General features: G+C 56.2%; 1 protein-coding gene across 4 annotated transcripts in view; it reads left to right on the forward strand.

Moving 5' to 3' along the window:
• The window catches only part of IGF2BP1 (insulin like growth factor 2 mRNA binding protein 1), a 62434-nt gene that overhangs the window by 17025 nt on the left and 17873 nt on the right, over positions 1–27536 (forward strand). For 2 of the 4 annotated variants that reach the window (XM_084863501.1, XM_084863504.1), the window contains exons 2-3: positions 2788–3226; positions 4256–4316. In XM_084863501.1, coding sequence (XP_084719627.1) covers positions 3052–3226; positions 4256–4316 — 236 coding nt within the window. In that variant the 5' untranslated portion in view covers positions 2788–3051. Of the gene's footprint in view, positions 1–2270; positions 2293–2559; positions 2596–2787; positions 3227–4255; positions 4317–27536 lie in introns of those variants that run through there. The other 2 variants (XM_084863503.1, XM_084863502.1) reach the window with 2 other exon arrangements.

A 27536-nucleotide genomic window follows, 5' to 3' on the forward strand; every position in this document is an offset into this window, starting at 1 on the left:
CTCGTATTTTCTCCTCTACTGTCATTTGAAAAGCCAATTTCAGCTAACATGTAGACTTGTAATATGTTTTTTCAAATGGAAAAAAACACACACACCACACAACCGTCTAAAAGTGCGCGGAATGATCGCTTTAAAAAATGTTGGCTTTCTTTTAAGCCAGGATGGGAAAGGGTGGGCTGCATTTTACAGGCGCTGTGAGGTCCGGAGGGAGATTTTTGTGGGGTGTCGCTCGCTTTGGTTTTAGGAATCAAGAAGCTGAGCAGTGGCTGCGTCCCCCGGGGAGAAAACCTGAGCGGTGCGTCTGTGAATGCCTTTCCAATTAACTGGAGGAGAACGGCCCTTTCTGGGGAGCGGGGCGCCCTGCCTGGTCCCCTCTTTCTTGCTCCCCAACAGGGCAGAAAAGTTGGGAAAAAGGGCTCCCCTTTAGGGAAAGGCCAAGGACCACCACAGCCTTTCGGAGACTTTAGCCCTTTCAGAAGCACACACACCACAGCCCCGCCGGTTCCGGCAGGACCACGGGTTTTCTCCCGGACGCTTTCTCCTTTGGCTTCTCTTTGCTCTGCAGTTTGTATTAATTTGTTTTTCATTAAAATTGTTTATTGAATACCTACTATGTGGCAGGCACCGATTCCAGCTTTCTTTCTTTTTTTTTTTTAAATTACGTTTATGGCCACGAGTTCAGCAGACCCGGGGGGAAGGGCGGGGGGTGGGGGGGAGACACAGGTCGCCCAGCTCCTCGGACAGAAGCCTCTCTCCCCGCGGCGGCTGAGGGCTTGTAGCATTTTCATTTCTGTTGCCCCATGGAAGGAAAAAAAAAATCGCAGCGACAAACACGTGGCTGGCTGGAACAAAACGCGAATCTGGGCGGTGGGTTTGAAGGTGGAGACAGAGAAGCGGAGTTGGGGGCCCTCCCCGCCCCCACGCCGAGCCCCGGTTATTTTCGGGGGACCCGGGGGGCCGGGGCGCGGCGTGTCTGCACTCCTGGCTGCTGGGGGGTGCGGGGCCGCCGGCGGAGGGGTCGGAGCAGAAGTCGGAGCGGCCCGCGGACTCTGCGAACAAAAAATAAGAGAGAAACCCCCCGGCGTGCCCATCGGGGCCGCCGACACGTGTTGCGGAGCCGGCCTGGGCCGCGGGCGACGGAGACAATGGGGTCGCGGACCGGGAAGGGGAGCCGGACCCCCTCCTCACCTGCCCTCGCCCGCACGCGGGCCCGACAGGAGGGCGGCCCCTCCCGCAGCACCGCGCTCCCGCCCGCCCAGCGGGTGCGGGCCTGCGGGCGCCCTCCCCGTCCCCGGTCCCGGGGCTCCCGGGCCCCCCCCCGCGCCGCGCTCCCCGCCACCCCAGCCCCCGCCGCCGCCGGGGACCCGCCGGCCGGGCTGCCGCTCCCGGGGCCCCGGCGGGGACCGCGCGCCCCGCTCCCGCCGCGCCCCCCGGCCCCCCCCCCCCCCGCGCCGGCCGGTGCCCGCCCACGTGTCCCCCGCCCGCCGGCCCGGCCCTCGGACTCGGGCGGAGGATCCGGAACGGAGTTGGCCAAAGGCGAGGGAAGGGGCCGGGGCGGATCCGCTTCCCCCCAGCAGCGGGCCGCCCCCTCCCCAGCCCCCGCCCGCTTCCCCGCCGCCGAGCGGAAACCGCCCTCCCCCGCGGTGACCTGGGGACGGGGCGGGGCCTGGGCTCGGCCTCTCCCGCCTTCCCGCCGAGCCCCCGCACCCCAACAAAGTTCCCGGCCCCCGACTCCGCGCGGGGAGCCGCGGAGGGGACTCCACCTGTCGGTCCCCGGGAGGAGGGGGACACTCGGATCCGCGCCCGGTCACTCCCTCCGGGCCTCCCCCTCCGGCCGGCCTCCTCCCCCCCCTCCCTCCGGGGTCATCTTGGGCCGGAGCCGCGCGCTCTCCCAGGCCCCCCAGACCTGCCCGCGCAGCAGCCGAACCCCGGGAGCCAGCACCCCTCGTCCCTTGGGAATCCCGGGACCCGATTTCCTGAGGATCCCCCGCTCCCAGCCTCCGGGTCCCCCCGCTCCCCGGTCCCCCCACTCCCAGCCGCGGTCCCCCCGCTCCCCGGTCCCCCGGCTCCCAGCCTCCCCGGTCCCCCGGCTCCCAGCCTCCCGGTCCCCCCGCTCCCCGGTCCCGGGTCCCCGCAGGCGAAGGCGTCGCCGCGCACCCGCGCCCGGAGGCCGGGGACCCCTCCCACGGAGAAGCCCCGGGAAAGGCGCCTTTCTTTCCTGAATCCCCGGCTCGCCGACCCCCTCCCCGAGACCCCCGAGTCCTCCGCTCCTTTGTCTCCGGTCCCCCGCCTGTCAGTCGGGAGCAGCTAACCTGGGAGGGTGGGCTGTCTCCCCCCAACCCAACCCCAACCCCAACCCCAACCCCCACGAATAAAAAAAAAATAAACGTGTGTTTTACATAGAAAGAGGAGGGACCTCCGGGGCCGACCACCCCCCGCCGCCCGGGGAGGGGGAGGGGAGGGGAGGGCGGGGGAGGGGAGGGGAGGGCGGGGGAGGGGAGGGGAGGGCGGGGGAGGGGCGGCGCCCTCGGGCCGGATTCTCGCGGAGGAGGAGGGGGCCCGGGGCTCCGGGAGGCCCCCCCGCCCGGGATCGGGGTGAGCGGGGCCCCCGCCCTGCGCCGCGGTCTCCCCGGGCGGGAGCGGGGCGGCCGGCGGCGGGGGGAGGAAGGGCCGGGCGGCGTCGGGGGTCCCCCCTGCGGGCGGTGGGTGGGGGCTCTCACCACGTGGCTTCCCTCTTTTTTTCCCTCCTCGCTCCATTTTTTTTTTTTCCTGGTCGATTTTATTTAGAGGCGGCGCCAGGGCGGCCGCGGAGCAACGTGACACACCAGCCCGCGCGGAGGGACCCGGCCCGGAGGGAAGAGCCGCGCCGTCCGCTCCCGCGCCGCGGCCCGTCCCCGCGCCCGCGCCCCGCGCCCCGGACCCGGACCCGGACCCGGACCCGCGCCCGCGCCCGCGCCCGCCCCGGACAGGCCTCGGGCCGGTGCCCGGAAAGTTTGCGGCCGCCGCTCGGCCTAGAGGCCCCCGCCCGCCGGCCCGCAGGGAGGCGCCGCCATGAACAAGCTCTACATCGGGAACCTCCACGAGGGCGTGACGCCCGCCGACCTGGAGAAGGTGTTCGCGGAGCACAAGATCTCCCACAGCGGCCCGTTCCTCGTCAAGGCCGGCTACGCCTTCGTGGACTGCCCCGACGAGCACTGGGCCATGAAGGCCATCGAAACTTTCTCCGGTGAGCGCCCGGCGGGGCCCGAGCCACGGCCCCGACCCCCCTCCCCGCGCCCCGGCCCCCCGGCCCCACTCCCCCTCCCCGCGCCCCGGACCCCCCACCCTGCTCTCCCCCCGGCCCCCCACTCCGCCCTCCCCGCGGCCTGCGCCCCGGGCCTGGGCACCCACCCTCCACCCTCGACGCCCCTCCGTGTCCACCCGGGGTCTCCTCACCCCTCCAGCCCCGGGAGGGCTGGGGAAGGGGGTCCCCATCCCCCCGCGCGCGGCAGCAGTGGGGGCGCCCCGAGGCCCCGGCCTGGGCGCGGTTTCCCCGCCGGCCCCTCCCTGCCCGCCCGGCGCCCGCTCCCCTCCCGCCCAGGCCTGTCCTGGCGGGCACGGGGCCCCCTCCGGGCTCCATCCCCGGGGCCCTGGAGCCCTGGAGCCTTGGAGCCTTGGAGCCTTGGAGCCTTGGAGCGGGGTCCGAGGGCCGGATCCCGCCTCCGCCGGGGCCGGGGCCGGGGCCGGGGCCGGGGCCGGGGCCGGGGCCGGGGCCGGGGCGCGGGCCATCTTGGTCCGCACGCGGGGCGCGGCGGCGGGGCGCCATGCTGCCTCCCGGGACGCGCGGCCCGGCCGCCCGGCCCCTCCCCGCGCCCCCCTCCCCCCCGACCGGCTCGACAGGTGACCGTCCCGCCGCCCGATGCCCTCCTCCTGGCCTCGACGGGGAATGAAGTTTAGTTCCGCACCCCCCTCCCCAAAGCGCGCGTCCCCTCCGGGCCCTTCTGCCCAGTCCGGGGGCCTCGCAGGCGGCCCGCCCCCCCAAACCCGAGCTCCCAGGCCCCCCGGGCCTCGGGGAAGAACAGCACAAAACAAAGTTAAGAAAGCGATCGCGGAGTGTGCAGACGCCTCCATGCCCGGGGCCCCCCATCGCAGCCGGCTGCGAACCCGCCGCCCGGGCTCCTGGGAAGGTCTCCCGTCCCAAAACGCAAGAGTTCCCCTGGTGTCCCCCCTCCCTCCCCAAGCTCTTATTGTATATTTATTTTTTTAAAATTTTTAGGGAAAGTGGAACTGCAAGGAAAACGCCTGGAGATTGAACACTCGGTCCCCAAAAAACAAAGGTAGGAACGCGCTCCTCTCCGGGGGCGGGGGCGGCCTGGGGGCGCGGGGGAGCCGTGTTCGGGGGGGTCCGCGGCGTCTCCATGGAAGAAACCCATTACTGGCCTTTCCACCCCCAACTCCGGATGTGGGGGGCAGGGAGCGAAGATTGGCTGAGATCTTGTAATGGGTGGTTTACAGCTTGTAAAAAAAAAAGCTGGGGCCTGGTGGGCCAGGAGATGTGTCTTGGAGAAGTGTGTGTGGGGGGGGGGGGACCGATGGGGGAGAGACCTTGAGTTTGTTCAAGGTGTGCGAGGCCGTTTTTGTGGGGAAGCTGGAAACCTTGAGGAGTGTAGACGCGTGGGCATTTCTGCAGCTTCCTAGCAGGCCTCTCCCCCCCCCCCCCCACGCACTTTAATTCTTAAGGGGCTTGTGGGGGTGGGGCAGGGCCCCTTGGATTCCCTAGGGGGAGTGGAAGGAGTCCCCCCCGAATATTTTTTTAGTGCTGTATTTATATTTCTGCAACAGGCAAGGACACTCGGTTTTCCCCAGACCCCCTGTCTTATCCCTCCCACCCCACGTCCTCCCATCTCAAGTGGATTTTGCGAAGAATATACTGTTGGCCGAACTATCCTTTAGGAGCGCGGCGCCCCCCCCCCCCCCCCCAGCCCATTGTTACCAGGGAACCATCTGGGGTGAGAGCTTTGTGTTCAGGCTGTGAGCTGGGGCTCTTTGGAGGGTCTAGAACTCCGGGATGAATGGAGTGTGTGTGTGTGTGTGTGTGTGTGTGTGTGTCCGTGTCCGTGTCCGCCCCGGGACCATTCTGTCCTCACTGCAGCAGCGTGGGTTACCCCCCGCCCCCCCCCCCCATCTGATTCACGGTGGATTTCAAATTTTTCGTTGAATTCTGGCCGGGAAGTGTGAGGGCAGAGTCTTGCTGCTTTCTGAAATGGGACTGGAAACATGTTGACAGTGCACTCTGACACGTTGGGGAGCCCCCAGCAAACCTCTGATTCTTGCCCTGCTCCTCTCCCCTCGTTTCCACGGAGAACTCGCTGCATTTCAGAACAGTCCCTGGCCTGCCTCTTCTGGGTGGGCAGGTGGAGGTGTGGGTGGCTGTGCTTTTCGGGAGGAGGTTAAGCGGATCTGGAAAGTCTCTCCGTGATTTAGCTGGGGATACTGATAACTTGGAACCATTGTATCTATGGAGGATCAGGAGGCTGTAACTATGTTTACGGAGTTTGTGATTTAACCTCCCTCCAGGGCTGGGGATACTCCGTTGTGGGAAAGGCAACCAGAGTTAGCCTAGAGAGGCCATCACATGGGAGGACGGAAGAGAAAAGTCTTGATCCTTTTTTGAAACCTTTCTGGGCGATGGGAATAATAGGAAAACCATACACTGACACCAGTAGATTTAGTGAGAAGATTGTGGACATTGGAATCGAAAGCTGAATGTTTGAAGCACGTTAATGAAAAATTTCCAGAACAACGGGAATGCCAAAATACGGGGGAATTTTTTTCTTCTGCTCTTCAGCATGGCTTACATTTTAAAGGGAATGAATTGAAAAGCAAGAGAAATAGCAAAATGTGATGAAATGGAACCCAAAACATTTATATTTTAATTTTCATGGTGCTCTGTATTTATGGATCTTTTTTCCCTAAGCCATCTGCTTGCTTTCAAGCCATTTTAAGGCTCCTTGTTCCCTCCAAAATGCACTACTGCGGGCTCTTTTGAGGGGGAGGGGGTGGGGTTTGTGAGGAGAGGGTACGAAATCTGCCTTTCCCCATCCAAGTTAAATTTGATCTTTTGTGTGTTCTCTTCCTGAAATAATTGGTGAGCACAGACATGGAGTCGGTTGTGTGTTATTTTACTTTTTTTTTTTCTTCGGGTGGTGATAAGGCACTTAATTTTTCTAGAATGAATCCATTTGTGAAGTTTTAGGATTTAAAAGAGGAGAGTTTTGTTTTCATGAAGTCAGAATGCTCTATCATTTTGTGTTCTTTGGGGAAGCATGTAGTGGTATGTGTTTTAGTCTGAAAAGCATTTTTTTAGTTGGATGGTTAACTGGCTTTTTCACTCATGGTTGTATATAAAAGGAGCTACTTAATTCGCTGACTAATATTTTAAGCAAAATGAACAACTGTGCATATACATGTGTATATATACTCTAGGGTTTTTGCTGTTTAAAATAGAAGATAATTCTTGATGTGCTCAGTTCCCAATGAATTAATTGTGACTTTAAACATTCCTAAGGTTTTCATAAAAACCTAGCAAACTATAAATGGTCCTGGTTTTTGCTGTTGTTTTTTTTTTTGAGGGGGAAGTCAAGCAAGATGATATTATTACAGCAGTTACCTTCTGAACAGCCCTGATTTTGAAGTATTAATATATTTTGTTCTAATTTTGTCTGGTAAATATAATTTGTATATTTTTTAAGAACCCCAGAGACTGAACATTATACATTTAAACTTTAAGTTGGCATTTTCACATGGGTGACCAATGTCTCTGAGATTCAGTAGATTTATTGGAGATTATGGACATTTGAACTGAAAAGCTGAATGCTTGAAACACACCTCTTAGTGTTGGAATTTTGGCCAACAGCTTCGGCTTTTTGTTGAGAATGTATATATTCACTCTCAGATGTTAGGACAAAGGAGTAAAACCAAAAAGCATTTTCAAAACAGCTGCGGGGGAGGGTTAGTGTATGTGTCTTATTTTGAGACCCAGGAGTAGTTACGGTAAAGGGGTACATCTCAGTGAGACTTGTTTATTTTGGGAAATGGCTTGATTTTAAGGGAATTAAACTGGTTCACTTGCCACTGTGTGAGCTTTAGGGGAATGTGGCCTAAACATAGCTTACCTACTGCCAACTGGTGACATCCAAATGAAAGGTGTTGCAGTTAAAAGTGAGAGGTGTACTGCGTTTTTCTCAGTGAATCCTGTTTTAGCTTAGGACTTGATCTCCTTAGGCAGGTAAATGGTGGCTCTTTTAAGTTGTCTTAAAATGAGGTGGCTCTTTAAGTTGCCTTAAAATTTCCCTTAAATTTCCAACTATTAAAGAAATATATACACAGGGATTGGCCTCGGCCTTGTGTGAGAACTCTTAGAAGAGAAGGTGTTCAAATTTAATTCTGATTTTACAGTTTAATCTGCTCAAGTCAGCAGCTTTAAAAATCCCTGCAAAAGGATGTCCTATAAGTGGCAAAAATGTTATTTTTAATCTTAAGTGGTTTGTGAAGCTTCTGAAGAAATAATTGGGTCCCTAAATGTTTTCAAAGCAGGCAAAAGTTTTCGCCTTCAGAAATGGGCATGCCTTTGGAGAAGATTGTTCTGAGGGGCTGGGAATGAATTATAAAGGGGGTTAAGAAACAGTGTCTTTTAAAGAAGCCCCCCAAAAAACGGGGGGGGGGGGGTTAAAAAGTGCTGGAGTGGGAGGGTTTTCAGGCTCTTTTGCTGTAGCGGTTGTGGTTGTCAATGTATCTTTCAGCAAATATGTATTCAAGAAGGATGTGTAAAGTAGAAACAGTTCCTGCCCCTTTCAGTAAAGAGGTTTTCTTGTGAATGTTACATTTCGGGGAGCTTTAAGTTTTAAAATGGTTGATTTAAAAAAAATTTTTTTTCTGCATTATTTGGAGGAAAGGTGGAAAACAGTTTACCCTCCCCATTTTTATTTCCACCTAGAAAGTGAACTTAACAAATTCATAAAAATTAAATCTCCTTCCCTGCTGGAGAAATCCTTAACTTGTTATTTAAGTTCTCAGTATTTCAAGATGACTCTCCTAAGGGCTGCGGTATTTGACAATCCTTTGAAAGAGTTATACGTTCTCAGAACCCTTCATTTTCCTAATTCAAAGGAGAAAGATGAGGTTTTATTCCAGTGGTTTCCCAGCTGGAGAACTTTTGAGTAAAAGGAGGGGAAGGATTGTAATTCCCGTCACTAATTTATCCAAAGTATAGTTAGCTCTCCCAAACGTAAAAGTTTTAATGGCACAGCTTTTGGTGGAAAAAAGAGCAAAACATTCTCATAATTATGTTTGAGAGATGAAACACATGACATTAGCCATTGGGAGAATTTTGATTCAGAGGTCTGAGCCTCTAATCTTTTAAAATTACCTTAATATATGTCATTTGAATCTGTTTTATGTGTCTGGGTACTTTTAAGGCTTGTTTTGAATTCATTTATTCTAGACTCGAACGTGTAATAGCTAGTGGACAAAGACCGGCTAGGGAGTATACAATTTTGAAACGTTGAAGAAAAAAAAAAATTCCAGATCCGTTTAGTTGAGGTAAAAGGAGGGAGGGCCAGCGAGTGTTATTGGTTAGAGTTTAGGCGTTTGTGTTGAAGACGTGCATGTATTGATGTATTGGTTATACCTCCGTTAACTTTTGTGTGTGGGGCCGGCAGTGGTGATGTTGTCCTTAGAATAAATGTATGAACCAAAGGCATTTGAAAAACATATATTTTGCCAGCTTTTAGAATTTACATTTAGTCCTGTTCTCCCTCCATCCTCTGCAAGGATTCTTAAATGTGGCTAATGCCTTCCAGAAAGTGCAGCTTAGACCTGGGGACGGGGTGCTGGGGGGGGGGGGAGGGGGGGAAGCAGCGGGGGGCTGGGGAGCCGGAGGAGCGGGTCCCGGCTGGAAATTCCAGACGGGAAGGGGCTGAGGTTCCCGCTTCCCTTTGAAAGGAGCGGCGGCTGCCCGAGGGGTCGCGGGCGCCAGGGTTAGCAGCCCGCGCGGGAGATGCAGCCCAGGGCGAGGCTGCTTTTTGCTTTCGGACTTTGCCTGCCTTCCCTTCCCCTTTTCAAAAGGCACAGAGAGCCGCGGCGCCTCTTCCTGCAGAGCCCGCGCCAGCCGGGCCGCCCCAACGCCTCCCCGCCCGCCCAGCCCCCAGCCTTCCGAGCCCCCTCCCCGCCCCCAGCCTTCCGAGCCCCCAGCCCCGTCCCCTCCCCGCCCCCACCCCAGCCCCCTCCCCGCCCCCAGCCTTCCGAGCCCCCTCCCCGCCCCCAGCCTTCCGAGCCCCCAGCCCCGTCCCCTCCCCGCCCCCAGCCCAGCCCCCTCCCCGCCCCCAGCCTTCCGAGCCCCCAGCCCCGTCCCCTCCCCGCCCCCACCCCAGCCCCCTCCCCGCCCCCAGCCTCCCGAACCCCCAGCCCAGTCCCCTCCCCGCCCCCAGCCCAGTCCCCTCCCCGCCCCCAGCCTCCCGAACCCCCAGCCCAGTCCCCTCCCCGCCCCCAGCCCAGTCCCCTCCCCGCCCCCAGCCTCCCGAACCCCCAGCCCAGTCCCCTCCCCGCCCTCAGCCCCAGCCCCCCAGTCTCCTCCCTGCCCCCCAGCCCACAGCCCCAGCCCCCCAACCTCCCAGCCCCAAATCCCCGCCCCCCAGCCCTCCAGCCCCAACCCCCCAACCTCAGCCCCAGCCCCAGCCCCAACCCCCCAGCCCCCCTGGGCTCCAGCCTTTCAGCTCCCCAACCTCCCAGCCCCCCAGCGCTCCAGCCTCCCATCTCCCCAGCCCCCCAGCCCCCCAGCCCTACAGCCCCCGCCCCAGCTCCAGCCCCCCCAGCCCCAACCCCAACCCCCCAGCACCCGCCCCAGCCCCAACCCCCCAGCCTCTCTGCCCCTAGTCCCCCAGCCCCAGCCCCCGCCCCCAGCCCTCCAGCCCCAGCCCCCCACCCTCAGCCCCAGCCTCAGCCCCCGCCCCCCACCCTCACCCTCAGCCCCCCACCCTCAGCCCCAGCCCCAGCCCCCGCCCCCCACCCTCAGCCCCAGCCCCAGCCCCCGCCCCCCACCCTCAGCCCCAGCCCCCGCCCCCCACCCTCAGCCCCAGCCTCAGCCCCCGCCCCCCAATCCCTGCCGGCTCGGGCTGGGCCGCCGCCTCCCTCCTCTGAACAAGTCCCTGCCCCGGACACCCGCCCGCCCGGTCTCCCAGGAGGGCTTCCTTCCCAGGGTCCCCGAGCCCCAGCCTGCCAGCACCCCCCCATCCCAGCCAGGGGCAGACCTCTGCAGGGCCCGGCTGCCTCAGGACCTCTCTGTTCTCAGGCAAAAAAAAAAAAAAAAAAAAAGCCAGAGGCCGCTGGTGACTGTGAATGAGAGGGAGAGAATGGATGAAGGGGAAAGAGGAGGAGGAGAGGGGGAGAGAACATGGAGGTCCCTTCGCCCTGGGGCACAGAACCTTGAAGAGTTAACTGTCAGACCTGTAATCGCGGCTCTGGACTGTCTCCATGTAACCCAGGCAGACTGGAATAATAACAAAAGCAGTAAGAGTAACCAGGTTCCGGGGGGGTTTGTTCCTGTGGTAAAAGGCAGGCCGGGGCCTCCAGGCCGTGGCCGGGCTTCCGAAGCTCTTGCTCAGGTTCTCGGCGATCGGCTCCATGTTGATGTGACATTGGCACGCCATTTCCCCCTGTGCCCGTGCCCTGTGCCCGTGCCCTGCACCCTGCGCCCTGCGCACACCTTTGGAAATGCTTGTCAAAACAAAGTAAGAAAAGATCTCGCCTCAAAAAGCATGGACTCAAGAAAGGATGCTTATGTGGTGATGGGTAAAAGTGTGATTTGTCTAGAAAATGACCCTACAGGAGAGTGCCGGTGATGAGGAGATAAATTGCCAGCGGGTTCAGTCTCCTGTAGGCTGACTCCATTCTACTAGGACTTGCATGTTCCCTCAGATTTTGTTGAAGAGTCCTAGCTGGTTTGGCTCAATGGATAGAGCACCAGCCTGTGGACCCGAGGGTCCCAAGTTTGATTCCGGTCAAGGGCCCAGGCCTGGGTTGCAGGCTTCTGCAGTAGGTGGGGGGGCGTGCAGGAGGCAGCCGATCAATGATGGTCATCATTGATGTTTCTATCTCTCCTCCTCCCTTCCTCACTGAAATCAAGGAAGACATTTTTTTATAAAAGAAAGGGTATTTCCCCCCATTAATTTTCAGGAAGGGGGTTGGGGGAGAGGAGATGACACATAGCTTGGCTGCCTCCCCCACATGCCTCCAACCGAGCAGGAAATGAACCTACAATCGAGGCAGTAGTGCCCTTGACTGGGAATCTGAACCCAAGACCCTTTGGTCCATGAACCTCCCTCTCACCACTGAGCCACACCGGCCAGGGCAGAGACTGCTTAGTGTGTGGAGCGGGTCATCCAGCATTGAGAAAGCAGGGCCAGCCAGCTGTTCGTAAGACGGGCTTCCTACCTGTGCAGCACAGCGGGCTGGCGGTGAAGAGTGGAGACTGAAGGAACACCCTGCACAAAGACCGCCGAGACAGAATGTGTGTGGATTAAGGATAAATCACGGAGTTGGAGAAAACCTGATTGCAAAACACTGAACTGTAACTGTACACGCACGAGTAACATCAGAAATGAGGTCTGGCCGAGGCCGGTTTGGCTCAGTGGATAGAGCGTAGGCCTGTGGACTGAAAGGTCCCGGGTTCGATTCCGGTCAGGGGCATGAACCTTGGTTGCAGGAACATCCCCAGTAGGGGGTGTGCAAGAGGCAGCTGGTCTGATTCTCTATCATTCGATGTTTCTGGCTCTCTATCCCTCTCTCTTCCTCTCTCTAAAAAATCAATAAAATATATTTAAGAAAAAAGGAAAAAAAAGAAATGCAGTCTGACTGTAGAGTCCAGCCTTCCGGGGTGTGATTTCTGGCCGCGGGATGGCGGGGAGCACGGCTGACCCGGGAGGCTGCTTTCAGATGAAGCAGAGCCCGGAGCTGGGTGACGGAAAGAGTTCTTGGCCCGGGTGTCCAGAAAGTTTCCAGACCCCTCAGGGCCAGTCTGAGTGGCAGGCATCCGAGGCTGCAGGCATCCGAGAGACCTGTCGGAACGGGTGGGAATTTGGCTCCTAGTCCAGGGGAGAATTATGGAGAAAATCACTCTGAGAGAGGATCTCTCTTCATTTTCTGTTTTCCTCTCCACTCTGTTCCGTGGATTTCTCTCCATCCTCTGAACATTTCCTTAGGAAAAGAGGATTCAGGAAAACCTCCGTTTGTATTCATCTTGAGATAGTTTCCGTCAAAAAAAAAATAATAAAATTCTAAAATCTAGTCCTTTATCCAGATGTTTTGACCACTTGAAAGGTGAAATTTGGTTGGGTAGTTTAGCTCAGTTGATTGGGAATAGACAGAACCTTAAAGAAGAGAAATCAGAAAATTCTGAAATTTTAAAAAATTGTTATGTGTTAAGGTTGTCTGCTGAGTTCTTCGGCGCTCAGAATTCTGGAGGCTCAGAGTCTCATGAACCACCCAGGTCCCTCCCTCCCTCGGTCCTCCAGGACAGTGAGAGAGGGCTCCCGGGAGAGACGTGTTTAAAAGCAGGAGCTTTGGAGTCCGGCATGGCTGGGAAGCTGGGAAAGTTGCTTCAGCTCCTTGAGTCTCCATTTCTGTGCTGTGAACGGCGGTTACACATGAGCTATTAGTGTTCATTTTAGACACGGACCTCTGCCCGTTCTGGGCTGGGGCAGCTTGGGGCAGCTGTCTGAGGCTGCTTACATGTATAGTGCAGGTGGATTCGGCATGTATTTTGTACGGGACAGTGAGGGGGATTTGTGTGTGTAGGCTGTTTTGATAACTGACTGTAGGCTGTGCCTCTTACCTGGGAGGGATGGGTAAGCGTGGTGGGAAGGCTACTGATGTTCCTTAGGGAAATGGGCTCGAGAGTCTAGTTCCTGTTGATGCCTTGATCCCAGGCCGTGATCCCAGCTGAAATGTCACAGCTGCTGTCTAAGGTGCATGGATGGGAGTGACATCGGCGAGGTGAGGGAGGTGGTGTAAGGATCCAGGATGGAGAGGGTCTGAGGGAAGAAGACATGAGAGCTCTCCCCCGCTTGGTGGGAGATGGTGCCTTCATGCTCTGCTCCCGGTAAACTAACCAAACGGGCATTCGGGAGTTGGGGTCCCTGCGTGCCCAGGAAGTGAATGCTGCATGCATTGTTCCCTGGTCCCCTGGACTAGAACCAGTCCCCAAAGATGTGCTCAGAAGTCACCTTCACGTCCACTTCCTGTCTCCAGCCCTCGCTGCTCAAAGGGCGCACACACAAAGCACATCCCCACCACCCCTCGACGGCTCCCTCCGGGAAGGAGGGCTGGACCTGCCCGGAGCGGGGAGGGGATGGGCTCCAATCGGATGTGGTTTTTGACCATTTAACAGGCCTGTGACTTTAATCAGTTACCATAAAGGGTTTTACAATTAGTTCCTGCGGAATGATTCGTGTCTTTCTGGGTTGGCATTTGGGATTGCTCGGGGCTCCCTCAGCTTCCCATGAGGTCCTCCGAGGAGGAGAAAATGAGGGAGACAGGAACTAAAGTGGGGGCTGCTGGGTGGAGTAGACTGGTGGAGGATGGCTATTCAGAGCTACAAATATTTATTCTACTTCCCCCCCAGGTCTGGGAGTTGCCTGGGAGGAGAGGTCCCACTGTTATGGGGAGCGGTTGCTTTGGTGGGATTTGGAGACAGAACCCAAATTAGAGGGCGAGGATGATGCTTCACAGACGGGCATGGCCCCTGGTGGCTGCATCTCGTTAGCGTGTTCCGGGCAAGGACCGGCTGTTGGCGGTGGAGGCAGCGGGGTTCAGAACAGTTCCTTTCCTGCCGGTGGAGTGTCCACTCCGGCAACTTTTATTTCATTTCAAAGAAGGGAAAGTCTAGCCGAGGAAGTTATTTTATCTAGAGGGTTTTCCTCCTATGTTTATTACTGTTTAGTTCAAAGCTGCTGCTGCTGCTGCTGGCTTTTTATAGAATAGAATAGAGTAGCCGAGACCGGTTTGGCTCAATGGGTAAAGCGTCGGCTTGGGGACTGAAGGGACCCGGGTTCAATTCCGGTCAAGGGCATGTACCTTGGTTGCGGGCACATCCCAGGTAGGGGGTGTGCAAGAGGCAGCTGATCGATGACTCTCATCGATGTTTCTAACTCTCTATCTCTCTCCCTTCCTCTCTGTACAAAATCAATAAAATATATTAAAAAAAGAAAAGAGAATAGAATAGAATAGAATAGGTAGATACCTGTCCGGAAGAGCCTGGGGGGGCAGGAAGTGGAATAAAATGATCACAAACCTCATGTATCGGTCACCGTGCTCCTCCTGCTCCTCACTGACCGTCTTGGACGAGTAGTTTCCTTTGCCCTCTTCAGAGCATCCGTCATTGCTGACTTGAGCCTGGTGTGTGTGTTGGGGGGGGGGGGGGGTTGTCTTTGCTAGTCAGTCATTAGCCATTGGGATTTTAAAAAATAATATATCTACAACTAAATTCCATGCCGGAAAGCATTTAGTAAGACAGTATGGACTTCTATGATAGCTTGCATATTGCTGCAAAGATTGGTACTCTAATTGTGTTACTCTTTCATGTATGTATGCATGCATTCATCCACTTTAAAAAAAATATTTTATTGATTTCTTACAGAGAGGAAGGGAGAGGGATAGAGAGCTAGAAACATCGACCAGCTGCCTCCTGCACATCCCCCCACCAGGGATGTGCCCGCAACCAATGTACATGCCCTTGACCGGAATTGAACCTGGGACCCTTCAGTCCGAAGATCCTCTGAGCCAAACTGGTCCCGGCCCTTCACGTATTTTTTATACTCAGGGTCTGCTATTGCATGACATGCCCTCTGCCAGATACTACAAATACAACGAGGAGCAAGGGAAAGACCTTGGTCCGAGGGTGGAGATAAGAAAAGAAATATAATTTATCAAATAATTTTTCTCCAGAGGCTTTCAAAATTTTCACTTTATCCTTGGCATTTAAAAAAATAACGTTTAATGTGTAAAAAGCATATATAAAGTTTACCGTCCTAAAAGATTCAAACGTACAGTTCAGTGGTCTTAAAACATGCACATTGTGCAACCATCACCTCCTTTCATCTCCAGAACGCTTCATCTTGCAGGACTGCAACTCTGCACCCATGAAAAGAGTGCCTCTCCATCTGCCTCTCCCCCGGCTGCATGCAAACTATTGCCAGCCGAAACCGGTGTGGCTCAGTGGATAGAGCCTCGGCCTGCGGACTGAGAGGTCCCGGGTTCGATTCCGGTCAAGGGCATGTGCCTTGGTTGCAGGCACATCCCCAGTGGGGTGTGCAAGAGGCAGCTGATCGATGATTCTCTCTCATTGATGTTTCTAACTCTCTATCCATCTCTCTTCCTCTCTGTAAAAAAAAATAAAATAAAATATAAATTAAAAAAAATAAGCTATTGCCAGTTTTGCTTTTTCCTACACAGTGATCACCTCTTCATCCTACACGAAATGGGAGTCTCTGCCCTATCCCTCTTCTGTATAAGTTATTACTTTCTGCGTTTTCATTTAGCCTTTTTGAGTCTTAGGGTGGAGAAGGGACTCGGGTGGAGAAGAGAAGCCGCACCAAAGAGGCAAAAGATAAAATCCCTGCCCTCCAGCGAGCACTTTCACTTCAGACCCAGGCAAGGCTGTGGGACGGCAGAGGCCTGGAGACTGCAGTAAAGCGAGAGGCACACACCCTCGGGAGCTAAAACGGGAAGGGAAGCGTTGAGCGGAGCCGTGGTTTGGTGGATGGGCAGAAAGACAGAGGCTTGGATTAAGGAGAGCGCATTGTCGAGGGGGCTGGAGTGTGGTGGGGAGAGGGGCTCAGGTCAGGGGGCGGGTGTTTCTGCTGACTTCCTTTCTGGAGCCTTTTCTCTGCTCCTGAGCACTGCCAGGTGACGTGGGAAAAGACGAGGCTTCTACAGGCATGGGGCGTCATGGAGCGCCTGCTCAGAGCTGCTCAGAGCTGGTCAGGGCTGGTCAGGGTTGGGTCGGGGACTCCTCACAAGGTAGGTATCGTCTTCATGCTGCAGGAGGGGAGCTGACAGCAGCCCTGTGAGTGAGAGTCACACTGAGGAAGGAGTGGCCTTACCTTTACACCCAGGCCTCTACCTCCAGGGCTCCGCTCTCTCCTGCAAGGTGGGAGCAGCTCCAGTGCTCTGAGCAGCTGGTTCTTATCTCGAGCCTTTTCCATCCGTAGCACAAGGTTAGCAAATAAAAACATGCCCAACCTTGCCAAAATCGGTTTGGCTCAGTGGATGGAGCGTCAGCCTTCGGACTGAAGGGCCCCAGGTTCGATTCCGGTCAGGGGCATGTACCTTGGTTGCGGGCACATCCCCAGTGGGGTGTGCAGGAGGCAGCCGATCGATGATTCTGGCTCTCTGTCCCTCTCTCTTCCTCTCTGTATAATATCAATAAAATATATATATATATATATATTTAAAAAACAATGAACGCTCAACCTTGACTTCTCCGTGCTCCGAATCTCACTCCCCGGCCGCTTCATACCTGCTTTGCATTGTATCTCTCTCCCGCTGTCGGGATTTTCAGGCCATCTTGAGTGACCGAAGAAAGCAATCCGGGTAATTCTGCCTTTGTCTGGGTAGCTGAGATGGGTGTGGGGGGTGTTTTGCTCTTGGGAAGAAATCACGCATGGAGCACTGAGTGGGTTAGGCTTCCGTCTCAGCCCTTCTCTCCTCACATGTGCAGACCGGGGGAACCTAGGGTCAGTACCTTTTCCTGGCTCTCCTGTCCTCACCTCACTTCCCCGGAAACCCCATAGAATAAGCCGCCTCCGTATTTGGAGCTGTGTGAGCCTCCATCCTTTAGCACTTCCGTTAGGAACCTGGGCTGATTCTCCCCCTCCCCCCCAAACCTTGCTTTTGTTTGGGTTCAGCCTTGGAGAAAATAGGTTGGTGGAAGGGTAGGGGGGAGGTCAGGGAGGGACATTCCTTTGTTACATTCCTGCAGAATCCGAATTCATAGCTCATACATGTTTTTACTTATGTTCATAGTTCATACATGTTTTTGAGGAGCAAGAACCCGTTTACCCTTTTTCTGGACGAGCAGGACACTTGTTGACTGGCGTCACCTGGGCCAGTTCCTTAAGCCCTCAGAGCCTGCTCCTTTAACTGCGGGAAGGAAATAGAGGATTCTCGATCTTCTGTGCTGGTTCAGAGGCAGCGATGTTCAGCCTTTTAAGAAACTTTGTCTCACGGCGCACAGACTAACTACTGAAATTCTGCGGCGCATCGAAAACTGTATTTTTTGCCCACCCGACAAAAAAGTATGCATGACTTCCGTTCATTCACACAGGGTGGCTCTTGTTCCTTGGCGGTCGTCATTTTTGTTTTCTACTTTGACGGCCGAAGGGAAAAGGGACGGGAGCCCCTGACTGGCCGGGTGCTGCACCTTTTAAACACGCGGGGGGCACCGGCTGGAAAACCGCCGGGCCAGAGGCTCAGACCCACCTCCTGTGGTGGTTCTAGGTTCGCAGGGAAAGTGTGGCGGAAAGAAGCACTTTGTGAAACTCTAAAAAGTGCTTTGCACATGCGGGGTATTAATAAGGTTGTCGCTAGTGGATGACATCCCAAAGGGGCGGACAAAAGAGAGGGATTCTCACCCTCCGACAAATGCCCCGCTCTTGGTGGGGGCTCCCAGGAGGCCCGGGAGGAGGGAGGGCCGTTATCTGCAGGCCCCGCGGGGCGCTGGCCCCTCCGCTCCGGCCCGGCCCGCCCCGCGCTCCCGGCCGCTCCTGCCTTCGCGGTGGGAGGCCTCCTCCGGGCCCTCCGAGGCCTCTGAGGAATGCCGCTCCCGGGCCATTTTCTCCTCCGGCTCCGCGCCCGTCCAGCCCCCGGCCCCCAGCCCCCGGCCCCCGGCCCCCAGCCCGGCCCCTTAAACGCTTGCAGGCCCCGGGCCCCTCCCCCCGGACCACCGCCGTCTCGGCCCGGGGAGGTCGGTCTGGATTCACTAAAGCCGGAGGGGGAGCTGCCCTCGCTGCCGCCTGGCTCGCCGATGGGGTCGGGTTTCGGCTGGTGGCTCTGCGGAGAGAGACAAAGGGCAAAGTCCTGGTCCCCACCCCCACCCAGCCCCCGCCCGCCCCTCCCCTCCCCCTCCGGCCTGTGCGGGCCGCGAGGGCCCCTGGGCGGCTGGGGCGGGGGCGGGGGCGGGGGCCGGCTCCGGGAGAGTCGGGGTGCCCGGGGGTCCTGGTGGCAGGACATTCCAGACCGCCCCCCCCCCCCCCCCCCCGGCATCCTCTGCCCCCCCCCCCCGCGGAGCCGGCCACCCAGCGGCTGGCGGGAGGAGGTGAGGGGCTGGGGGAAGGGGCCGCCCACGTGGGGCGCAGGCGACGCCAGCCCGGCCGCTCAGCTGCTCAGACCTTCTCAATTGCCCCTTCATGAGGCTCCCTGTCCTCCCCGCCCCCAGCTGCCGCGCCCTCCCCCACCCCCAGCTGCTGCCGCCCTTCCGGGCACCAATCCCCCCCCCCCCCGCCCCTGCCTGCGCCCCCTGCCCCCTGCCCCCGGGAGAGCTGCGCCCCCGCTGCGGGTCCCCTGCTCCTGGCCAGGGAGGGCCAGACCAAGCCGCAAGGCACCGTTAGTGTCCCAGGGACCCCGGGCCGGGAGGGAGAGGGAGACTCTACGGGGAGGGCAGGATGCTGCTGCCCCAGCCAGGGCAGGACCGGGGTGGGCAGGACCGGGGTGGGCAGCCATGCCGGGGGAACGTTGTTCCGATGAGGAACGACCTCACTAGGGAGACGCACCCGCCGGCTTCCTGAAGTTTCCGACCACCAACAGGTCTTGGGCAGCCCAAGTGGAGATGATGCGTCAGTCTCTTGAGGTGGTTCGGTCCTCCTCCTGTTGGAGGGGCAGCTAGCTCCTTTCCGCTAATAGGATGCGCGATCCTTTTTACCGGAACACTGGGATGCCGCCTCATCCTGTCCCAGGGAACATGAGATTCCAGGAGTAACTAAATCCCAGCCTTTTTCTCTGCACGACTGGGAGTGGCAGGGACCGTGGCTTCTGAGAGCTTCACCTCAAAATCCTTGTCCTGAGCCGGGCTCTCCGAGCCGCCCGTTCCCCCCCAGGAGACACTCGGACTTTCGCAGGCGTGTCCCACGCCGCTTTCCTCGGAGGGAGCTCCGTCCTTAGCCAGGCTCCTAGGCTCCCTGGCTCCTAGGCTTCCCGGAGAGACGCTGACATCTCCACGAAGCAGGGGTGAGAGCAAAGCCGACGTGTCCTGTGAGGCCGGGGCAGGGCAGGGTCCTCCTTTCCTTCAGCCAGAGCTGGTGAACCCCCTCGGCCCCAGGGGAGACCCCAGAACCTTCCTGCCGCCAGCTTGAGAATGGTGGCGAGCAGCGGCCACTGCTGGTAGCCCAGCGGCGACCCCCTGCCCCGCACACTGCGTGTCCCAGCCGGGAAGGCTGCACGGCTCCCGCCTGGCCGTCTCTTTCTGTCCCCGCGTGCGAGGTTTATTCTGGTGGTTTCTTCTCCAGGCCCCCCCCCCCCCCCCCCCCATTGTAGAGCCCACATGGCCGGCTTCTGAGCGGGATTCTCGGCAGAGAGCACAGCGGAGGGAGGAGGGAGTGACATTTGGCCCAGGCAGACTCGGAATTTGTTTGGAAAGAGCTCCACTGACTCAGAGCTTCTGTTTTGGCTTCCTCTGGCGCTGCCCAGATGGGCAAGAAGGAAAAAAAAGAAAGAAAGAAAAAAAAGGGTTCTCTTGTCAAACCATGCATTTCCGAGACGAGGGACCCGAGCGGAGTGTTCGTTCCTGAGGTCCGCCCGCTCGCGAGCACCGGGGAGCACCCCCTCACTCTGTGCCACCCCGTCGCTTCCCTGCCGGTGCCAAGCCCAGAGGGAATTTTGCGAGATCGAGTGTTTACCCTTTTCCCCTGCTCACAGATCTGACAGTCATCCAGCCGTGTTATAGCGCAGTTAGATCTTGTGCAAGTTAAATCCTGCGCCCAAATGAGAGCCGCGTGCAGTAAAAGCCAGTTGGCACGCACTGAGCCGTACAGAATGTGGGCACTCTTCCTGCTGCTGACATCGGGCTGTGCAGACTCCGCCGTGCTAGCACTTCACGTCAGAGAGAGAGCAGCGAGGCTGGGGAGATGGGCATGAACCACTAATCCGGGGGCAGGGGGAGCAGAGCGAGGAGCTGCTCCCTCAGAGATGCCACGTTCTCTCTTCCCTTTTCCTGAGCCTCAGTTTCTCCACCTGTAAAATCCGAGTGACTGGGTAGGACCCTCTCAGGCTTGGGGCTTACAGCTCTCCTGCCTCGTTGTTTGAATCTTCCTTCCACTGAACGCGGTGTGTGTGGGGGTGCATCCTTGGTCACGTAGAAGCCCAGGGCTAATGTCCTCTGTCCTGCCTCCAGGTAGACCAGGAACATATTGAATAAGGTTCGAGATGCCCTGGCCAGGTAGCTCAGTTGGTTAGAGCGTCATCCTGATACGCCAAGGTGGCAGGTTCAATCCCTGGTCCCCTGGTCAGGACACATGCAAGAATCAACCAATGGCCCTAGCCAGTTTGGCTCAGTGGATAGAGCGTCAGCCTGTGAACTGAAAGGTCCCAGGTTCGATTCCAGTCAAGGGCGCATGCCCGCGGGTCTTGCAGGAGGCAGCCGATCCATGATTCTCTCTCATCATGGATGTTTCTGTCTCTCCCTCTTCCTTCCTCTCTGAAATCAAAAATATATATATTTTTTAAAAGAATCAACCAATAAATAAGTGGAACAACGAATGGATGTTCCTCCCTCCCTTCCTCTATTAAATAAGAAAATAAATAATAAGGTACAAGAGCCTTCCAAGTGGGAGGGAATAGGGTTCAGCTTACGGTCTTCTGTGGGCTTGCTTTTTCCCCTGCTGGTCCCCAACATTAGTGCCAGAGATGGTGCACCTGAGGGACAGTGCGTGTGTGCCACATACATGACAGAGAACATGTTGGCGGGACACCGATGCGTTCTAGGAATGTCCCTGCCTTCAAGTGCCTTCCTGTGCCCTGGCTTTCTCCTCGGTGGTGGCCCCGCTCTGCCTGCTTCCACACCTTCCAGGAGGTCAGTGTTTTCTTTCCCAGCCCCAACCCTGCTCATCACCCCACCTGCCTGCCCGCCTGACTGCCTGCCCGCCCGGCTGCCCGCCCTGCCTCTGGATGGGCCTGGCACGGAGCCCTGGGCACGAGGCCAGCTCCTCCTCCCCTCCCAGCCCCGCCTCCTTTCTCAGCTATTGCCATGCCCGGAGCGTGCCAGGCCCGCCCCTTCAGAGGCTTTGGACAATTATTTCTTCTCTCCACCTCTCCACCCCGGAGGGAGGAGGCAGGGTGGGGGGACGGGGCCGATGGCGATCCTTCGGGAAAGGCGCAGGTTGGCACCTCGGGGACATCGTTTCTGTGTGACTCCAGCTGGAAGCCGACCGGGAAGGGAGCCAGCGGCGGGAGAGTGCTGCTACTCCCGTGTCAGCCGAGAGGACTCTTGTTGAGTCAGATCACCCACTTCTGCAGGGATTTGATGGACAGCCCACCTCCAGGACCCCGTTAACCTGGTCCGCTTCCTCCTCCCATTCCAAACTAAAGTGGGGTCCCCGCTGGACTGTACGCTCCATGAGAACAGGAGGCACGCCTGCCATGGACACTGTAGGCTCTGCACTGGAGCACATGCCCGGCCCCATCCAAGAGAAATGCAGCCCTAGCTGGTTCGGCTCAGTGGGTAGAGCTTCGACCTGCAGACTGAAGGGACCCGGATTTGATTCCAGTCAAGAGCTCTTGCCTGATTGCAGGCTCCCGGTCCTGGTTGGGGGCATTTGGGAAACAACCAATGGATATGTTTCTTCTTTCCCTTCCGATTCTCTCTCTAAAAAAAAAAAAATCCAATGGAAAAAATATCCAAAACAAAAATGCAATGGGGGACACTCGTAAGTGTACATTTCCTAATAGCTACATTAAAAAAGAAAAAAGAGGCAATTCATGAAAAGATCGATTCAGGGATTAATTTAAAAATTAAATAAAAAGATTAGTTCACCATGGAATCGGTCTGAACAATGAGAGATATTTTACTTGGGAGTGGGCACTAAATCTTAAGTCTTATGAATTCCCGTGTGCCTGCTTTTACATTGAAAGCCCACCTCAATTCAACATGCTGAGTTTTCCATGGGAACATTTGTTTATGAAATTCAGATTTCATAAACTTTAAAGATGAAAAGGCTAAATTATATAAACAGGTGAAGGTAAGTGGAATTAAAATCCAGTTGCTCAGTTGCAGTAGCCACATTTCAAGTGCTCAGTGTAACTAGTGTGTAACTACATGTGACTGGTGTAAGGTGACCAGACGTCCCGCTTTTGGCGGGACAGTCCCGATTTTTAACAATTTGTCCCGTGTCCCGTGGCGTTTTAAAAAAGCCCCGATTTTTTTATTCTTTCCAGAAAATGGGGACTTTTTAAAAACACCACGGGACAAATTGTTAAAAATCAGGATGTCTGGTCACCTTACCACATGTGTCAAACACAAGGCCCGCGGGCCAAATCCAGCCCGCCAGGCCTTGCAATGTGGCCCGCACCGCGCTGTCATCACTGCACTCCGCTGTCAGTTTATGACATTGTCAGTTTATGACTGTTCAGTAAACCATTCGGCCCGCGATTTAGGCTGGATTTTAGATTTTGGCCCCTTCTCTGATTGAGTTCGACACCCCTACCTTAGACTAGCGGCTACTGCAGTGTGGACAGCGCGGGCCCCGTGCAGAGTAGGCGCCAAGGACATCTGTGGTGAGTGACGCCAGCAGCGGCCTCAGGAACCCTGAGGACAGTCCTGGTGTGGAGCTTTGTGACCGACGATTAGAATTAAATGAAAATGGTGTGTTTCTGCGGGTTTGAAACATCTCAGTCGCTGCCTCACGTCCAGTATCAGTCACGCTCGGTTTCCTATTGCCTTGGGTTAGTTTCTTCCCGGCAGCCCTGCAGGTTAGAATGGAGATTTGGACGTCTTTGGGGGTGGGGTGAAATGTGTAGCTCTGTGGGAGGGTGTCTTTATGATAAAGGATTCCAAAGTCTTCATTAACCCCTGAAATGTTGAAATTGGGTGCAAAAATGCTTGCATTTTTCTGGTCGAGAGTGATCCTGTTTTCTAATAGGAACCAAGTCTCAAAAGAAAGGTTAGTTATTTTTTTAAAATACGTTTTTATTGATTTCATAGAGGGAGAGAGGGATAGAAACATCAATGATGAGAGAGAATCATTGATCAGCTGCCTCCTGCACACTCTGTACTGGGGATGAGCCTGCAACCTGGGCATGTGCCCTTGACGGGAATCAAACCTGGGACCCTTCATCCCCAGGCGGATGCTCTAGCCTAGGGGTGTCGAACTCAATCAGAGAAGGGGCCAAAATCTAAAATCCAGCCTAAATCGCGGGCCGAATGGTTTACTGAACAGTCATAAACTGACAATGTCATAAACTGACAGCGGAGTGCAGTGATGACAGCGCTGTGCGGGCCACATTGCAAGGCCTGGCGGGCTGGATTTGGCCCGAGGGCCTTGTGTTTGACACATGTGCTCTAGCCACTGAGCAAAACTGGCTAGGGCAGAAAGGTTAGGATGATTAACATAGACCCTTAGGAAATCCCTTTAAGAATGTAGGTGAACCAGGGATCAGGGGGACCCAAGATCCTGTAAAGTTGACTAATCCTTATCCCTTTTTCCCAGATGTAAGAAACCGGTCCAGAGAGTTGAGGGCCTGACTTGCCGGAGGCCCCACAGCCTGCTAGGCCGGGGAATCGCGGCCTGGGGGAGGGGTGGAGGTGAAGGGTCTGATTTGGAGATCCTGGCTTAATCCTGCTCTCTGTGGAGATAAAAGTCCTGGTTTGACTCACAATAGGAGCCTCTGGGGATGGGAGCCTCCAGCTAAACAAGTTTCCCAAAACCCACTCCCTGCCTCCGTCCTCCCTTCACCTTAGCCGGCTGGCCCCACCCTGGCTTAGAGGAACTCCTCCCTCCGGGAGGGAAGATGGCTCCGTCCTGTCTGGGGGTGGGGGTGGGCAGAGGTCGGAGCAGGTTCACTAAGGATTGGGAAAAGAGCAGTCCCCGAGGCAGTCCGCAGCCCTCCCGCCTCCCAGGGACAGTCCTGTCCTTTGTGCATTGTGAGGAGGGCCCATGTGCTGCTCCTCCGTGCTCTGCCTGCCTGCCTGCCCCCAGCAGGCCTCTCCCCGGGGCCTAGGTTCTTGCTAATAAAATCAATAGGAGCCAAAACCGGTTTGGCTCAGTGGATAGAGCGTCAGCATGTGGACTGAAGGGTCCTGGGTTCGATTCCGGTCAAGGGCATGTACCTTGGTGGCGGGCACATCCCCAGTGGGGAGTGTCCTCTCCTCTCCCCTCTCTTCCACTCCCTAATAAATAGAAAAAATACCCTTCAGTAAGGATTCACACAAAAAAATGTGGAGCCTTTATTGACTTCAAAATCAAGAGAGCTAGAATAATTAAAAGAACAACTCTTTTACTACAAAAGGCATAAAAATGTGGAGAGGATAATGCCATAACTCCCACTATCCATCTCCTAGCTTTAAAAATTATCGATTTATACCTAAACAGTTTTCTTCTGTTCCCCTGATTTTTTGGGAGGCAAATCCTAGTTATGCCATTTCTTCTGTAATTATTTTGTTACATATTTCTAAAATGTAAGAACTTTAAAATTCACTGATTTTTTTTTTTAAACCATATTTTTTTTTTTTAATATATTTTATTGATTTTGTACAGAGAGGAAGGGAGAGAGATAGAAAGCTAGAAACATCGATGAGAAAGAGTCATCGATCAGCTGCCTCTTGCACACCCCCTACTGGGGACATGCCCGCAACCAAGGTACATGCCCTTGACCGGAATCGAACCCGGGTCCCTTCAGTCCCCAAGCCGACGCTCTATCCATTGAGCCAAACCGGTCTTGGCTAAAACCATATTTTTTAAAGTTGATATTTAGAGAGAGGAAGGACGAGGGAGAAAAAGAAACATCGAAGTGAGAGAAAAACATCTATTGGCACACCCTCCCCTCACCCGCCCCATGTGGCTCGATCCCCAGTAGGGGGTGTACAGGAGGCAGCCATCAGTGATTCTCTCATTACTGATGTTTCTCTCTTTCTCCTTCCCTCTCTGAAATCAGTAAAAAACAAACAAACAAACAAAAAAAAAAACAAATTTTTTAAAAAGGCAGTGGCATGGACAGTGCAAAGAGCCTGGAAAGAGACAAGCTTTGGGCTCGAATCCTGGCTGTGGCTCCTGGTAGCTGTGTGACTTGGCAGAGATACTCAGCCCCCCAGTCTCAGGACCCCCGTGTGCAAAACGGACCCGGGAGTGAGGGGTTCACGGGAGGTGCTCCGTCTCAGAGTCTGGCAGGAAGTGTTAGGCTCGCCCACGTGGACCATTTTTCTTCCCATTCAGCCTGTCAGGGACACTTGACTGAAACGGTGAGAAGGACAGGAGCTGCCTGCCCAGGGAGAACTAACTGCCAGCCACACTTGCGGGTGCCCAGCTCCTGCACTTCCTGCGTCTCTCACTAACGCCCCATGCTGGGCGTGGGTGCGCTCTGCTCTGGTCGCTCCTGGAGCCGGCCCTGGGCTTGAGCAGAATGCTTCCTTGGTTCCCGTGGCCCTCGTGCCCCCTGCTTGTCTCTAGCTGTAGAGGGTGGGCCCCTCAGGCTGCTCTGTGTCTGGGGAGCAGCCCCAGGGCCCAGGAACTGCCCTGCGGGTCAGGGCAGGCACAGAGGTCAGGAGACACAGGCCGCTGGCACCAGGGAAGCAATTTCGCTGGTGCATCTCCTTTGCTTTGCCCCGGGCTAGTGGCTTCCTTCTTTCACTCAACAGGTTTATCAGCTCCGGACGGGTGGTGGTTTCCCAGTGGTAGGAGTTCTCTTGCCTTTTCCGAGCAGCAGATGTTGGGTGCAGGCTGGGCTCTGTGGGGCAAAGGCCCTCCCTGCTCAGCTCCAGCGGATCCCCTCGGGCGTGGAGCACCCTCACAGGGAGGCGGGACTCCAGGCTGTGTCATTTCCCCGCCCGTGCCGAAGACTTAACCGGACTGTCACTCTGAGCTGCTCACTGTCAGCCCTGCCTTCCTGCCTCTTCCCATGCTGCTTACCTGGATACCTGAGGCTCCTGGGGCCGGGGCAGGGATTGAGCACCGTGGCCTGGTAGGCATCCAAAAGCCCTATCTGTCCATCTTCCGCAGGAGGAAACTGAGGTACCAAGCAGTCAGGGCTCTCTCAGCTTCCACCGGGACCCCCCAACCCTCAGCACACCGCCCTCGCCCGGCTGTGGCTGTAAATCTTTGCAGGTGGAGTGGGTTGCACAGGGGTCCGAGGGAGAGTCCAGTTCTCGTCGCCCCGAGTGCTTTGGGCCGGAAAGAAACTAGGTGGCGCCATACTTCATAGGGATGAGGCCAAGGATTTAAAGACAAAGGCTCCTGGTGTCGGGGTTGGGGACTTGACTGACAGGCAGATCGGAGGCCTGCAGGGACCTGGCGTTGGGCTCCTAGTACTGGGTGTGTGCCCCGAGGGGTGACGCAGGCCGGCCAGGCTCAGGATGTCTTTTCCTCCATTGGCTGGATGGCCCGGCCCCCCTCCTCCCCTTCTGGAACATTCCACACATTCCAGACTGCCATTGCTTTCAGGATATGGATTAACATCCCAAGCAGATATTTGGTTTCACCACCGCCACCCCTCTCCAAGCCTTCCCCGCCCTGAAGAGACAGCCCCGAAAAGGAGGAGTTTGAAGTAGGAGGGGGGTATGTTTGACCTTTGACCTGAGAGGCCATTTGAAAGCTCTTCAGACTGGACTACCGCACTGGGGTTGCTTTAGGCAGACAGCGGCCACCCCCCAGCCCACTGCCTTCTTCCAGAGAGTTCCCCCGAGCTTGGTCCTGGGCGTGGGGACATGGCTGTGCGCCCCATCAGTGTTCTCAGTCTCCCAGGTGCAATGCTTTCCTCCTCAGTTCTCCAACAGTTTTTTTTTGGTTTTTTTAAATATATTTTATTGATTTTGTACAGAGAGGAAGGGAGGGAGATAGAGAGCCAGAAACATCGATGAGAGAGAGTCAACGATCAGCTGCCTCCTGCACACCCCCCACCAGGGATATGCCCGCAACCAAGACACATGCCCCTGACCGGAATCGAACCCGGGTCCCTTCAGTCCCCAAGCCAACGCTCTATCCATTGAGCCAAACCGGTCTCGGCAGTTCTCTAACAGTTTGACCTCCATTGGAAGGGGTCCTTTCTCTGTCCATTTGGCCACCAGATGAGTCTGTCCCTCACGGCCAGCGTGTTATCACAGAGGGTGGAACTGAGGGCCTGGAACTGGACTGTGTCTGATCTTTACTCTTTTGTCCTGCTCTGTAGTCTGACCTCCGTAGATCAGACTCACGAACCACCCAAAGCAGACAGCCTTGGGCACAGATTCTCTTCACTCACCCTCATTTCTCCCTCTGTTACTCCATCCCCAGGAGAGCTGTCCTGAACCACGTCATCCGTGGCTG

This window comes from Pipistrellus hanaki (genome assembly GCF_964339955.1).
Source record: "Pipistrellus hanaki genome assembly, chromosome: 16".
Classification (NCBI taxonomy): domain Eukaryota; kingdom Metazoa; phylum Chordata; class Mammalia; order Chiroptera; family Vespertilionidae; genus Pipistrellus; species Pipistrellus hanaki.